The 13,914-nt window shown below is 40.3% G+C and overlaps 2 protein-coding genes across 3 annotated transcripts; one reads left to right on the forward strand and one right to left on the reverse strand.

Moving 5' to 3' along the window:
• Positions 1-474: 474 nt before the first annotated feature.
• mre11a (MRE11 homolog A, double strand break repair nuclease) lies at positions 475-9,909 on the reverse strand. Its single transcript, XM_077612149.1, has 20 exons — positions 9,800-9,909; positions 9,212-9,272; positions 8,995-9,127; positions 8,193-8,353; positions 8,028-8,115; positions 7,005-7,146; positions 6,796-6,910; positions 5,910-6,095; positions 5,665-5,836; positions 4,446-4,526; positions 4,242-4,371; positions 3,418-3,518; positions 3,167-3,337; positions 3,007-3,066; positions 2,764-2,923; positions 1,897-1,986; positions 1,767-1,831; positions 1,631-1,689; positions 784-859; positions 475-695 (listed from the first exon to the last, which is right to left on the reverse strand). Exons 2-20 carry the CDS (start codon positions 9,229-9,231, stop codon positions 654-656), a joined length of 2,052 nt encoding a protein of 683 aa, XP_077468275.1. The 5' UTR covers positions 9,232-9,272; positions 9,800-9,909; the 3' UTR covers positions 475-653.
• A 157-nt stretch (positions 9,910-10,066) lies between these two features.
• On the forward strand, positions 10,067-13,914 carry cep57 (centrosomal protein 57). 2 transcript variants are annotated; one of them, XM_077611537.1, is made up of 10 exons: positions 10,067-10,264; positions 10,428-10,593; positions 10,766-10,942; positions 11,273-11,391; positions 11,475-11,603; positions 11,763-11,933; positions 12,625-12,693; positions 12,774-12,994; positions 13,089-13,233; positions 13,527-13,914. In XM_077611537.1, the coding sequence occupies exons 1-10, from the start codon at positions 10,217-10,219 to the stop codon at positions 13,656-13,658; spliced, it is 1,377 nt and encodes a 458-aa protein (XP_077467663.1). In that variant the 5' UTR covers positions 10,067-10,216; the 3' UTR covers positions 13,659-13,914. The 2 variants fall into 2 exon arrangements, with proteins under 2 accessions (XP_077467663.1, XP_077467664.1); XM_077611538.1 differs by having other exon boundaries at positions 10,491-10,593.

Genomic DNA, 13,914 nt, shown 5'->3' on the forward strand with positions numbered 1-13,914 from the left:
TACTGGTGTGTGCCCATAGCGAGCAATGATGATGTTGCTCACACCGGTACTCAGTGTGCTTAGGGAGGTTGTCTTTCTGCCCAGACAAACAAAAAATTAGAGGGAACATTGCTACCAGGCATGTTTTTGGAATGTGGGAGGAAACCAGAGCACCCTGAGGAAACCCACGCAGGCCCGGGGGAGAATATGCAAACTCCACAGAGGTGGACTGACCTGGATTTGAACCCAGGAAATCTCAGGATGCTTATATAAGCACACCACAATACAAAGGTCACCTTCAATGGACTAGAAATTCTATTCTTCTCCTTCTATTGGCTTACTATTGACACACCCTGACACCAGAGGAGCAAGGGGACAACCCGCTGTATAAACTACAAACAATATAGTCCTTCAAACAGAATCCACCCTTTATAATACCCCCAGTTTAACTGAAAAAAACGAAAATCTACCATTGATCCAGTACGGACATTTTGGTAAGAGAAATAACTTGTTTAATTGACACATCAAAACAGATGTTATTAACAACGACAAATAGATCAACTTTGTGGCAGCGTCTAAACGTGTTTTGGTAGAAAACCTTGACATGCAGCGTCGAACAAAATAGCAGCATTTGAGGTTATTTTGGGGAGAACACTGAGTTTTCGTGGTTGTGGTTATCGGGCTCCACGCCGGGCGGGGGCAATGAAGGGATCCTCCTGGGTTGAGGAAATATACAAAAAAAAGGATTGTGGGAAAACCAGAGAAATGAAGGTGGGATTAAATGTACGTGAAGCACGGCGTTACCTCGTCGTCAAAGAACACTCCTCTCGCCGTTTGGCTTTGACTCTGAGAGCTCTGGCGCGAGGACGAGGACGCCGTTCTGAGGTAATCCAGTAAAAAAAACAAAAAACAAAGTCAAGTATTATGGAAACGTCCTTTGAAGTTGGAAGAGCAGTTAAAAATGAGAAAGTCCAAAATGAAAACATCATTCAAACAAGAAATAAAAGTAAACAGAAAATATATTTCAAAAATAGGTTTGGAATTATTTCATTACTATTATTTATATCAAGGGTGTCAGACTCGGGTTGGTTAGCGGGCCGCATTAACGTCAACTCGATTTTATGTGGGTTGGACCATTTTAGATATAATATTTAGATTTTTTTAATAAATGGATTAAAAGAACTGGATTAAAAGCCCTGAATATTCCGTTTTTATAGATCTAAAACAATGTTTATTTGAGCTTTTTTATATATTTTTAGATTTTACAAAATTATTTTTGAACTAAAAACACAGAAAAAATGGATTAAAAAATGACAATTATTGATTTAAAAGGGGGAAAATCAGGAAATTTAATATACATCTATACTCTTCATTTGAATTTGATCCTAAAACAGAAAGTCGGCACTCATGATCTACTTTCCCGGGCCGCACAAAATGATGCGGCGGGCCAGATTTGGCCCCTGGGCCGCCACTTTGACACATGTGATTTATATTTTTAAATAAAACACATCAAAATGTCCAATTTTCCACATTTTCTTTTTTAGCTGTAATTTTCTCTATTTTTGAATATTAACACTACTTTTATGCACTATTGCTGTAATTCCAATCGTATTTTAAGGCACATTTGGGCCGTCAATGTTGGCCAACGTACTTGGAAGAGGGCGGAGCCTTGATGACCGGAGTGTCTTCGTCCGAGTCGTCAATGGTCACCTGAAGAAGTGAAACGAGAAAACGCTCAGACGGAGAAAGGCACCGACCGAGTCTGAATGTAAAAAGGTCTACTTTACATGTTCTTCGGCGTAGGATTGGGCCGGCGGTGCCCGAGAAGGTCTTCGAGGCGGCGCTTGAAGTGCTGAACGACAAAGTGGGTGGCGGTCAATCAAAGTCCGCCCATTATTGACCCATAATTGGACACACCTTGCACGATGCTTCTGTTTTGGCTGGTGACGGAGGATTTCTTGGAAGCGCCTCGCGACGAAGCTTTCGGCTCACAAGCTGTAGCGGCACCTGAATCGAGTCGTACCAAGAAATTATTGTATTAGAACGTGATCATTCCTGACATTCTCTGCACTTTTAATAATAATAAATAATAATAATCGGACATAGGCTTTGTCATCATCATTGACTCGACAAAAGCCTACTTGTCATCATACCCAGCTGCGTATGACGAAATAATAATAAACTCGTTTTAGGAGAAATACGGGAAAAAAAACTGCCAAATAAATATTATATTATATAACTATTAAACAAACCAAAAAGACGAATTCTTTTAGTGTTCAATGAAAAGTCTCAGACAGCAGAAATCAGATATTACTTACAGATTTTTTTTTTTTTACTTTTTTCAAAATTAAGAAAATATATGTATACTTTTAGTTTAAAAAAAATAAAGGCAATATCTACTTTTTTTTTATTTGTAGTTTTACCCCAGTATTTGTCTCTTAACTTAAGTCCATGAACAATACATACTAATAATAATGGAAAAAAAGGAACAATTATGTTTTGCGCTTTCTAATTAAAAAGAAAAAGATTTTTTTCATTAAAAAATGTAAATAAATGAGATGAATGGATATACGTGACTCAAATAAGAGGATTTAGACATGTTTAAAGTCAACAAAGTATCTAAAGATGTAGTCCAAATAATTTGCTAAATGATCAGTTGTTGATTTATCATTGTATTTAAAGATAAATTTGACATTATATTTAACTGTCCTTACAACGTGGCCCGCCTACGAGAAGGATAAATTGGACGCCAGTGCTAGATGACCAAACGGGCCGAAGACTGACCTCGCCCACGGCCCCGCCCCCTGGCCCCTCGTCCTCTTCCTCTTCCCCTGGACGGTGGCGCTTCCTCCTCCGAGTCCACGTCGCTCGGCAGGTCCAACGTGTCGATGTCCATCGAGGTCTCGCCGCGCTCCAAACGGTTGGCTTTGGCTCTGTTCATCACCTAAATAAATAAAAAAAAAAATATATATATATATATATGTATGTGCAAAACATCTCGTCTCCATCGCGGTTACCCTCACAAACCTCTTGGATATCATTTTCTTCTTCTGTGGTGTTCTTTTTGGAGTCTCTGAATTGCTGGATCTGAAGCACACGACAGCAAACTTTTGAGCGTTCTTTCGCCGATGGACGGCCGGACCGAGCCCCGCCCCTTCCCCGGACCGAGCCCCGCCCCTTCCCGGACCTCCGCGTCAATCTGTTGCTCGGTGATGACGCTCCGGTCCTGCAGGTGGTGCTGCGTCTTCTCCAACTGGTAGGAGACCAGCTCCTCGATGGCGTCTTTCTCGTCTTTGTATACGAACTCTTGAATGGCTTTGCCGATGCTGCGCTGCGTCAAGAGAGACAGCTGCACCTTCTGCGGGGGGAGGCGGAGCCAAAAACGTCGGGGAAAAGGAAACGCCACTGCGGACGAGGGCCACGTGGCGTGCGTCGTACCTGCTCGGTTGTTTCTAAGTAATTCTTCACCAGGTCTTCCATTTTCAGGCCCTCGGCTGTTGTCGTCTTTCGGACCTTACTGTAGTCAACGGTGATTTCATCTAAAAAAAAAAAAAACAAGTATCAAATTTAAGGCTCAAGGTCGTTTTTTAATTTTTTAATCTTTGGCAAGAAGGAAATTGCAAAAAAATCTTCCAATCATATTTTGATCCTGTTCAAAGACATTCAAAATGATGATAATCTTTACATTTTTCCACCTAGTTTTATTTTTTGGGGTAAATTAAATGTTCTTAAGCGCTGCATAAAAAAACATAACTACTGTCATGTTTTTGCACATATTTGCCTTATTTAAAATGATTTTTAAATGAATTTCCCTCTCATTTTATTCCACATTCCGTCATGTCATTTACGCGCACTTATTATATTTCTAATTATTAAATTATATGTTTCTTTGGGAGCCGTTATATCAATTTATTGACGCTTCTGCTCAATGATTAAAAAGGCATTCAGATTTTTTTTATTAAAAAAAATTCATGCAACAAAGCTATAAAGTTATTATAAATGTTTTTCCCTTTAAAAAAACGTCCTTAAATTCCTTACCATTTCTCCCTCTTATTTTTTTGAATTAAAAAACTATAGAGATAAAAAAATATATAATTATAAAAGAAAGTTTGTTCTACAAAGGAGCAAATGAACACTTTTGAGGTCAACAACATCAAAATTCATTCACTTCTCCATTAGATGTCGAAATTGTGAAAGATGACATAATGGGGAACCAGAAAAGTGTGTTTGCGTGTGTGTGTATAGGGTCGAGTCGGGTTGACCTTTAATTTGTTCCTTCTTCTCTCGGCACCGGAGGAAGTGAATGAGGTCTTTGGGATTAGCCACGCGGTCCACATATTTCTGACTGAAGCGGGAAGTGTTGAAGGTCTCAAAACCACCGGTGTAGTCCACCTGGAGAGGAGATGGAAAGTGAGCTTCGACAGGAATACCATGGAATGCGAATGTTTGAGGCGGCTCGGTCGAACCCTGAGGCGAACGAGCGGCTTCTCGGGGGTGAGCGGACATCCCAGTCGTTGTCTCTCGGCCTCTTCCAGCATCTCGTTGACCTCCCAAGGATCACAGAAGATTAAAAAAAACACAACAGTACTCAACCAGCTGAGTTTTTGGGGTTAATTTGCCCTATGATGGCAGTTTTAAAGAATTGGACGTCTACCGCTGTCATTGCCATGCAATTAGTTCAATATCACGAAGAAGGAAAATAGCTTTACTTGGGCCGTTCCCACAGTGTGTTTTGTTTTTATTCATTTAAAAATGTATTTTTTAATAACACTATTTATTTGTAATTAGTACTAATTGTTAATTGTAAAAGAAAATACTGAAAATAAACCATTATGAGATTTCTAATTGTCATTAGTGTATATTTCTTTGAACTGCAAGAGTGCATTTTTGTTTTTACTCATTTAAAAATTTATTTTTAATAACACTATTTCCTTATAAATGTATTCATCATTAGTAATTATTCATTGTAAAAGAAAATAAACCATCCTGAGATTTGTAATTGTCATTAGTGTAGATTTCTTTGAACTGCAATATGATGAAAGAGTGCACTTTCGTTTTTATTCATTTAAAAATGTATTTTTTAATAACACTATGTATTTCCTTATGAATGTATTTATAATTGGTAATTATTCATTGTAAAAGAAAATAAACCATCATGAGATTTGTAATTGTCATTAGGGTAGATTTTTTTGAACTGCATATGATAAATGAGTGCACTTTTGTTTTTATTCATTTAAAAATGTATTTTTTAATAACACTATTTCCTTATAAATGTATTTATCATTAGGAATTATTCATTGTAAAAAAATAAACCATCATGTGATTTCTAATTGTCATTAGTGTATATATCTTTGAACTGAAATATGATAAAAGAGTGCACTTTTTTGTTTTTATTCATTTAAAAATAGAATTAATTTAGGTTTTAATAACACTGTATGACCTTATAAATGCATTTATACTTATTGGTCAATACAGCTTGAAATGTCATTGACGGGTAGATTAAAAAAAAAAAAAAAAGAGTCCTTTGAGGAATGATGACAATTTTGAGTTGAATTTCTATTTTTGCACTCGTTACTATTTTTTCTCTGTGTGTGTGAGGTCGCTGGAACTAAACTGATGTCTTTTCTTTCATTTTTCAAGACACAGATGAGCATAAAAAGCCATTCCAAGAACAATAGCGAGTACCTTGGCGTGGCAGAGGTTCTCCACCTTCTTAACAACGTTGGGCGTATCCACGGTGAAGGCGTCCTCGTACTCAGCCAGCACCACGTCTTGGATGAAGAACTGACGGACCGTCTTCAGGGGGATCTTCTGCAGGTTCATCTTACGCCCTTTCACCCTCAGCAATCCGATGTGCCTGGACGGAAAAGCCGGCGGCTTTAAATCACGCGGCCCCGACGGTTCCGTCCCAGGGGGGTGGTCTTACTTACTTCTTGGTGGCTTCTCCGGGAGACAGCGAGGTGGCCACGGAGCTTCCGGGCTGCGTCACGTAGAAGAGCTGCTGTTCGTTTTTGCTGGGGGCGATCAGGCACTCGTGCTCGTGTCCCCACACCACCAGGTCCAGAAATTCGTGCAGGAACTGTTCGGGAATATAGTTGGTGGGGCCGTGTTTGCTCCTGGAGGCAAAGCAGAGCTATCAGAACTAGACATGGGAGAATTTATGAGTGAGCATAACATACAATGACTGGGCCCCCCCGCCAAAATCTAAATACTGGCATGTGATGAGCCAAAAATGCAGCCAGTAGATAATCTTTATTAAGTCGTCGTGTGCAGTGTTTTAGAGAATTGTTATCTTTGAAATAGATTTTTTTTAAATTCAGGTTTGGTCATCATTTACATAAGAGGACATATCTCCATTTACTTGGATATTTTCCATAGGTTGTAAATGAATTAAGGATAAAATATTTAATTGCAGTTGAGAACTGATTATATATGACTCATTTTTATTTTTAGTCTTTTTTTTTTTTACAGCCGGGCCGATAGATCTCTTTTTACGAAATAATTTGAGTTTTTTTATGTCATCGTAGCTGACTTAAAAATAAATAATTGAACTTTTTTGAGAATAGATTGGTGAAAAAGTGTCGTCTTGGTGGGTTGGAACGTAAACCTGCACCCGCTTGGCCCTTTCTGGAATGAGTTTGACACCCAGTCTATTTATAACTTTGCATTTGGGGGCTGACAACACAAATGGGGAGACAAAAAAAACCACTTAAGACATGACGTCCAATTTTGCACTTCCGTTACTTTTCTTCAACATTTAACATTTTTTAAAAACTTCTTTTGACCACCGCCCAGACCTAACAAACAGTTCCACACCTGTTCTGATGAATGGCAAACAGGTTAAACCACTCGTCTTGGTCTTCTTTGGGACGCAACATTGTCACCTTATTGTTGAGGAACATCCTGTACAGACGTTCATCTGGAATAGACCCTAGAAATAAAAAATAAAACATCCACATTGATCTCATTCAGTTCAAATGGAATGAAGTCATTGCAATTATCTATAATTGTTGAATCGTACACACCAAGTCCATATAGCGCCAGCTTGCTGCTGCCTTTTTGAAAAAGAATAGGGCTGATCTCAATCTTCTCTACGGACTGAGAGTGACCAAAATGGTTGAGGAGACCAGATGCGCTGAGCAGATCCAAAGCACACAAACCTTCAGCCTTAAAACAAAAAAAATAAAAAATAAAATACTTAAGCAAATGTTAAGATTAATGAGCGTGCTTTTCTATTAGATCAGTGGTTCCCAAACTATCTTACCTGACGCCCCCCTTCTTGCTTCCAGTAGACCTGCAGCCCCCCCCCCCCCCCCATTTCCTCTTTTGCTCATGTGAACTTATTTTATTTTATTGCATTTATTTCTTAGCATTGTTCAGGAAAACAGATCTCTGTTAATAGAAAACGGGTTAGACCGTTGGAGTGACTGCTTTAATCATATTTTGCATGTATTTAATGGCAGATATTTGTTCTTTGATTTTATTATTCTTATAATCTATTTAAACATTTTTTAGCAGATGACTTCACGCCCCCCCTTGAATTCTCTTTACGCCCCCCAGTTTGGGAACCACTGTATTAGATGGACGATACCACCTAATCCAGGGGTCGGGAACCTTTTTGACAGAGAGAGCCATAAACAATTCCTATTTTCTAAGGTTATTTTTTTGAGAGCCATTCTCAGAATTGAAAAGTAAAAATACATGAAAATGTTATTTTTTTTGGGTCATTTCACCACTTTTGAAGTACAAAAAGTCTCCAAATTCTCTTGACAACATTGTTATGCTGCTAATAAATCAGTATCAATGATATCATGCATGCAGAAGAGTAATAAAAAACTAAATTATGATTAAAGTGGTAGTAGAGGACGTGTCAACGCCACAGTGACGCTCTATTAGTGCGTTCGGGACTCAGCTTTCTCACCAGTGATTTACCTATTTTACCTCACAGGTTAGTGGAGAGCCATATGCACCCATGGAAAGAGCCACATATGGCTCCCGGGCCATAGGTTCCCGACCCCTGACCTAATCTAATGGCAGCAGAGACTCACCCCAGTTGGGTCGTCATGGTTACCATGGATGCTAAACACCGGAATGGAGATGTTTAGATTTTCATCCTGATAATTAACCCAGGGAAACCTAAATACACAAAAGAGGGAAAAAAATGATGTCGTGAAATGTGCCCGGGGGGGACGCAAAAACCGAGAGGAACTTACTGTGTGGTGTTAAAGTGAACCGCCTGGTCACTGACAATGTTAAATTGTATGGGTGAGTCTCCCATGCAGTATTTTCGGAGCATGCTCGTGCACGTGTGGAGGCATCGGCGTGTCGGCTTGTTCTCGTGGAATAGATCGCCACCCAGTAGGATGAAATCCACCTGGACCCAGAAGCCAGCCAAATACATATTGAGTACCGAGACATAGTTCCGAACAAAAAAAGGCACCTTTCAGCTAAATGAAAGCTGATTAAGTGTTAGTATAGTATAGTACACATTCAGTACAGGCATTGATTCTCTATACCAGGGGTAGGGAACCTATGGCTCGGGAGCCACATGTGGCTCTTTTGATGGGTGCATCTGGCTCTTTGCCAACCTGTGAGCTAAAATATGGAAATCGCTGTTGACAGAACTGAGAAATTACATTTAGAAATGCTTTAATCTTCATTTTTTTTGCTTTAATCTTCATTTTTTTGCAGTAGACTCTTCTGGAATGCATCCTCATTGATTAGCAACAGCATGAGAATCTTTTAAAAAATATTCAGTTTTTTTTTCACTTTAAAAGTGGTGAAATTACCCAAAAAAATTGAAAAGGCACTTGTTTACATGTATGTATTTTGACTTGTAAATTCGTAGTATGGCTCACAAGGAATAACATTGGAAAATATGAATTGTTTGCGGCTCTCTTCGTCAAAAAGGTTCCCGACCCCTGCTCTATACTAATATCAATGTACAGTAATCCCTCGAATATCGCGGTTAATGTCGAACAGATATGGTCGGATAAAAATGGTATATGCGGATACCTGATATGTCTTGGCATATTGAAGGATCTCGTCAAACGTGTTGTAGGAGTCTCCGCCGCGGATGGCCTCCTTCTCCAGGTAGCCCAGGTGAATATCCGTGGCGATGAGGATCTTGAAGGTGTCCTCGTCGTCCCTGAAGAGAAAAATAAGTTATTGGAGTGGCATGTTGCAACGTATTACGTTGATATTTGGGAAGAAATGTTTTCATCAGGCTTACAGTGCATTGCTTGAAGCCATTCTAATGTCCAAAAGATCAGTTCAAACGCGATGGAAGAGTGCTGTGTAAAAAAGAAGAATCAATTCAGGACATTTGACAATAGATTTAAATTCATACAAGAACATTCAGATAAAGAGCGCAGCCACTAAACTGAGATTTAAACGGCAAAGTCAACGTAACATAACATAACTCAATTTATTGTCACTTATATAGTGCTTAGTAATTCATTTGCTGCCATTGATGTCAAGATCTCCCCCGTCAAAATAGATTGGACGTCTAGCGTCGTCAATGGCACTGGGGATGGGCATTCCAAACCAGTCCTCCCAGTCAAAATGATGAAAAAGCATCACTAGCTGCACAAAGTGCTGAAATTGTATTTCTGCATTTCTGATGTGCTTGACTTAACGCATCCAAGACGATGACAAAAAACTGAACGATACATTAGATTTGTGTCGTTTATCGACGAACAAGGACGATCCGAATTGAAAAGGTCTCTATTCTGTCTATTTTATGTGCTAAACATTCGATCAAATGATGAAAAGGCGCTTAATTCCAGTAAATACACACAATGCAAGAAAAATCACCTACCAAACATGCCGTAAAACTCCCGGCAAGTCTTGCAAACTCGTCCTTCTCCACGCCTTCGCTCCCGATGTTCATGGGAAATGTAGTTTAGTTCCCACAAAGTACAGTTTGACAACAGGCTGTCCAGTGGAAGCAAAACTACACTTCTTTTTAACAACAAAAGTACGCTTGTTTTATTCAGCAGATAAACCGCTGTGGTGAAAATGAGGTAATATGCATTTGGCACCGCCCTTGCGGACTTACCTGTATATAAAACAATGATACTTTTTTGTTTTCAAGCAATCGGTTGGTACGCTTCCCTTTTTGTTTTCCGTCTCCACAATGCAAAAGATGTTTAAGGATCGACCAACAGTTTTGTGTTTTTCTTGATTTAATCTATTGCTTCGAATTTTCGTTGCCTTTTGCAACGAACAGATTTCAATGGCGACGTCCAAAACATCCGCTGTTGTTATGGAGCCCGTGCGAAAGGTAACTTGTCTTAATATGCTTGCTCTATATCTATATTTTATTTTTTTAGCTGCTGCAGAGATACAAATTGCATTTCCAATGAAACATTTGCAACTTTTTGATTGTGAAAACGTTGTAATCCTCTACATTGCATGTAATTACTATTCTGGTATCACAATTGCAGGAGTTGCATGCAATTCCTAATGAAGCAGCAGGTGACAAAATATTATTATTGCCCTCCTATAAGGAATATCCTGCACGGCCAGCACACATCTTTCCACCAAGTGACCCCTACGACCCCTATCGACCTCCATCACCCAGCAAAGGCTACCCAGAGACCAACGGTGCAGGTTAACAGCCATTTTTTTGTAGAATTTCTTCACCATTGTGGTGTGTTTAAGGACTCCATGGTTACTGCAACTTGATTCCACACTGCTAACTTATCTCACCCGCACGGATATCTGCTTCATCCCTCCACAAGCCCTCATCCACCCATTCCTCTGACTTCTCTCGTCTACGTAGCCATCCTGTCGGCTTTAGGACATCTCCAGGAGAAGATCAGGAGGTTGGAATTGGAGAATAAACGTGCCGAAAGGAGAGACGCCCAGCGCACGCTTGGCGTTAAAGTCATCCAGAGGAACTCCACCAGCCAGACGGATAAAGGGAGAGCGATGGATGATCTTTCCAGCTGCAACCTAGGTGACAGTGTTAAAAGAATATCAGTATGCGTTGTTGTTTTTGAAAGAAATATTGGAATTTCCACTGAAATGAATTATCGATCAAATGTCACTCTTGTTGAAACATATTCCTATATTTTTTGCTGGCTTTGCAGTCTTGATAGACTCAATACAGGAGACATAATATGCTTAGCCAAGTCGACTAGATGTGTTTTATTGATGTATATTCATGGCCAGGATTTACTTTATGCATATGATCTGAAAAACTCAATTCAGCAAATCACCCGCAAGGTAAACAAATAAAAATAGCAAAATCGCTCATTTTTTGGCCTTTCTTTTTACTCTGTTACAGCTGTAATGACCCAACTCACCTCTGCGGAATCTCGCTGCGCCAATCTCGAACGTCAGCTGGATCACATGAGGACGCTGTTGCGTAATGCCCGAGGGGAGAAGAGTCTGCTCAAGCATCAAGTCAGTCACACAATTCATGATCTACCATTTTTGACTGATGTCATTTCATTGTTTTTCTTTGTTTTTTTTCGGTTTCCATTCAGGTGACGATGGGAACGTCCAAGTCCCCCCACGAGCGAGACGACACGGCGTCCGCACACGCCCACCTGAAGAAAATGCTGCGGCTGGAGCAGGAATATCTCAGACTGACTCGCACCCAAGCCCAAGCTGAGGTATGGAGGAAAGAAATGATTTAAAAGGAAATATTGATAATACACATCATTGTCCTGGTCTTGCACGCTATTCTAGAGTGTCAAACTCACCTTTGTTGCTGGCCACGTTGTAGTTCGTTTGGCCTTTGGATAGGATATTTAACAACTAATTAATATCAGGTGAAGATTCGCGAGCTGGAGCAAAAACTGCAGGAAGAGGAGCACCAGAGGAAGCTGGTCCAGGATAAGCTGCGGTTAGGCTTGGACGTCAATGGAATCTTTCCGCGGTCGGGCTATCTGCCACATAGGAGCACTACGCACCCCAGAGAGCGGAAGGGCCTCCTGAAGGCGGTGAGGAAAAAGTCTACACACCCAGGTTTAAACGTTGACCGCCATTAATGGTGGATGTCAATAGAAAAACTTAACTTTTAGGCTAATAATACTTGAATAATGATGATGAAAGCATTCAATTCAAAAATGATGAACTAAAGTTGCTATGAAATAGCCCAGTAAGTGACTTTCAAATAATAGCAAACATTATTCTGGACACAAGAAAAAAGTACATAATAGTAAATAATTAGTCTTCCTTTAATAGTTGCCTCGACCTCAGCCACCAAAAAATCTCTAAACAAGATGTTACCACCAGAATTCTGCTGTCATTCCATCAACATGCAGCAGCAAGAACAGCACTCGAAAGTTTGACGTTGTCATTGATTCTGGTTGTGATGTCACAACCAGAATTGTTTTCGGGGGAAAAAGTGGGCTTTCCCACTGCATGCTAGATTCTTAAAACCTACATTGGATTGGATTGGATTGGATAACTTTATTCATCCCGTATTCGGGAAATTTCATTGTGGCAGTAGCAAGAGGGTGATTAGACAGAACAACAAAGCAAAAGCACAAAGTACAAAGCAAATCAAAGTAAATGGGATCAGCAAAAACACAAAACGAGCAAGAGTGGGTGTAGTCCTTTTTTTAATGTTTTGACCCGTGGACTATTTCATAGCATCTTGAATATTTGTATTTATTTATTTTTTCCTAGAAGCGGCCTTCCTGCTTTGAACCTCACTACAGACTGAACCTCAGAGACGTCCCCTTTGTGGCTGGCACGGTAGTCACGAACTCTACAACGATTTCCCGTTCCATCTGCTTTATTTTTTCTTCTACTAACCTTGTCTTCAATTGTTCCAGTCAGTAGGGGGCAGCCACTCGGTCCGGGCCAACGTCCAGTCGGTTTTATCCCTCCTGAAGCACCACCAACCTCAGTTGTGCAACAGCCGGGTCCTCGGCGTCCGCTCGCACGCGACAAACCGTCGCCATTCCGACACGTCCTCCTCCTCCGTCTCCTCCAACGGCGGGGAATTGACGGAGCTTCTGCAGATGCTGCGGGACGAACTGAGGGTGATGAGCTTGTGAGTGCGGTCCGCCGCGTTGATATTTCAAGTGGCTCGATAGATTTGTATTGAAATGCAATTTTTTTTAATCATATTTGTGCCTTTGTGACAGAGAACAGGACGAGCTGATACGTCAACTGGAACTTTGCGTTCCTCTTCGGGAGAGAAAGCAGCTGGAACGCCAGCGGGAGTCGCTGCTCCTCAAAATGGAGCGCAAAGGCGAACAGATCGCCAAACTTTACAAGCACAAATTACAGGTGGGCAACTCGCTCTCGGCATAATTGTGTGTTTTATTATGCTTCTGCACGCATGATATCATTGGAACTGATTTATTAGCAATGGCATAACAATGTTGTCAAAAGGATACAGAGACTTATTGTAGTTTAAAAGTGGTGAAATGACAAAAAAATCACACTTTCATATATTATTATTCTGAGAATGGCTCTCAAGAAATAACATTAGAAAATATGAATTGTTTATGGCTCTCTCTGTCAAAAAAGGTTCCCGAACCCTGATTTAAGGTAATGATCTATACTTGTTTTGTCCGTAGATGAAAAAAGTGAGAAAGGAGGCATGCAGGAATCAAGGCAAAGGCAGGGAAGCCAAACCGGGAGAGAAGAGTAAACGCAACCTCAGGCTGCTCAAGGATATGAAAGCCTTGCAGACGTCTTTAAGGACCTGACATGCAAAATGCAATTTAACTCCATGGTCTGGCTACCACTGTTGCAAATTGGAGGCGTGGCTTTTTTGAAGGGGGCGGGGTCATATCCAATGCTTACCTCAACTGTAACCTGCACTCAAGTACTGTATTTCCAATATCTTAAAACAAAAGATGGTGTTGAAACGTTTCTATCGTGCTTGGAAATGAATTCCGTGTGGATTGATGTCATTTTTCATTTTTTCTTATTAAACCTATGAAATGTTTTCTGACAGAGTTA

This window comes from Stigmatopora argus, chromosome 10 (assembly GCF_051989625.1).
Source record: "Stigmatopora argus isolate UIUO_Sarg chromosome 10, RoL_Sarg_1.0, whole genome shotgun sequence".
NCBI lineage: Eukaryota > Metazoa > Chordata > Actinopteri > Syngnathiformes > Syngnathidae > Stigmatopora > Stigmatopora argus.

Bases quoted from the DNA above. Each gene is read 5' to 3' on its own strand.
- mre11a (XM_077612149.1), bottom strand. From the start codon at position 9,231: ATGGCTTCAAGCAATGCACT. The intron at 1,832-1,896 runs GTGTGTCCAATT...TTTGTCGTTCAG, and splicing joins AAACAGAAGCATCGTGCAAG to CACTTCAAGCGCCGCCTCGA. The intron at 696-783 runs GTAACGCCGTGC...TCCTCAACCCAG, and splicing joins GAGTGTTCTTTGACGACGAG to GAGGATCCCTTCATTGCCCC.
- cep57 (XM_077611537.1), top strand. From the start codon at position 10,217: ATGGCGACGTCCAAAACATCCGCTGTTGTTATGGAGCCCGTGCGAAAG. The intron at 11,392-11,474 runs GTCAGTCACACA...GTTTCCATTCAG, and splicing joins AGAGTCTGCTCAAGCATCAA to GTGACGATGGGAACGTCCAA. The intron at 12,694-12,773 runs GTAGTCACGAAC...CAATTGTTCCAG, and splicing joins TCCCCTTTGTGGCTGGCACG to TCAGTAGGGGGCAGCCACTC.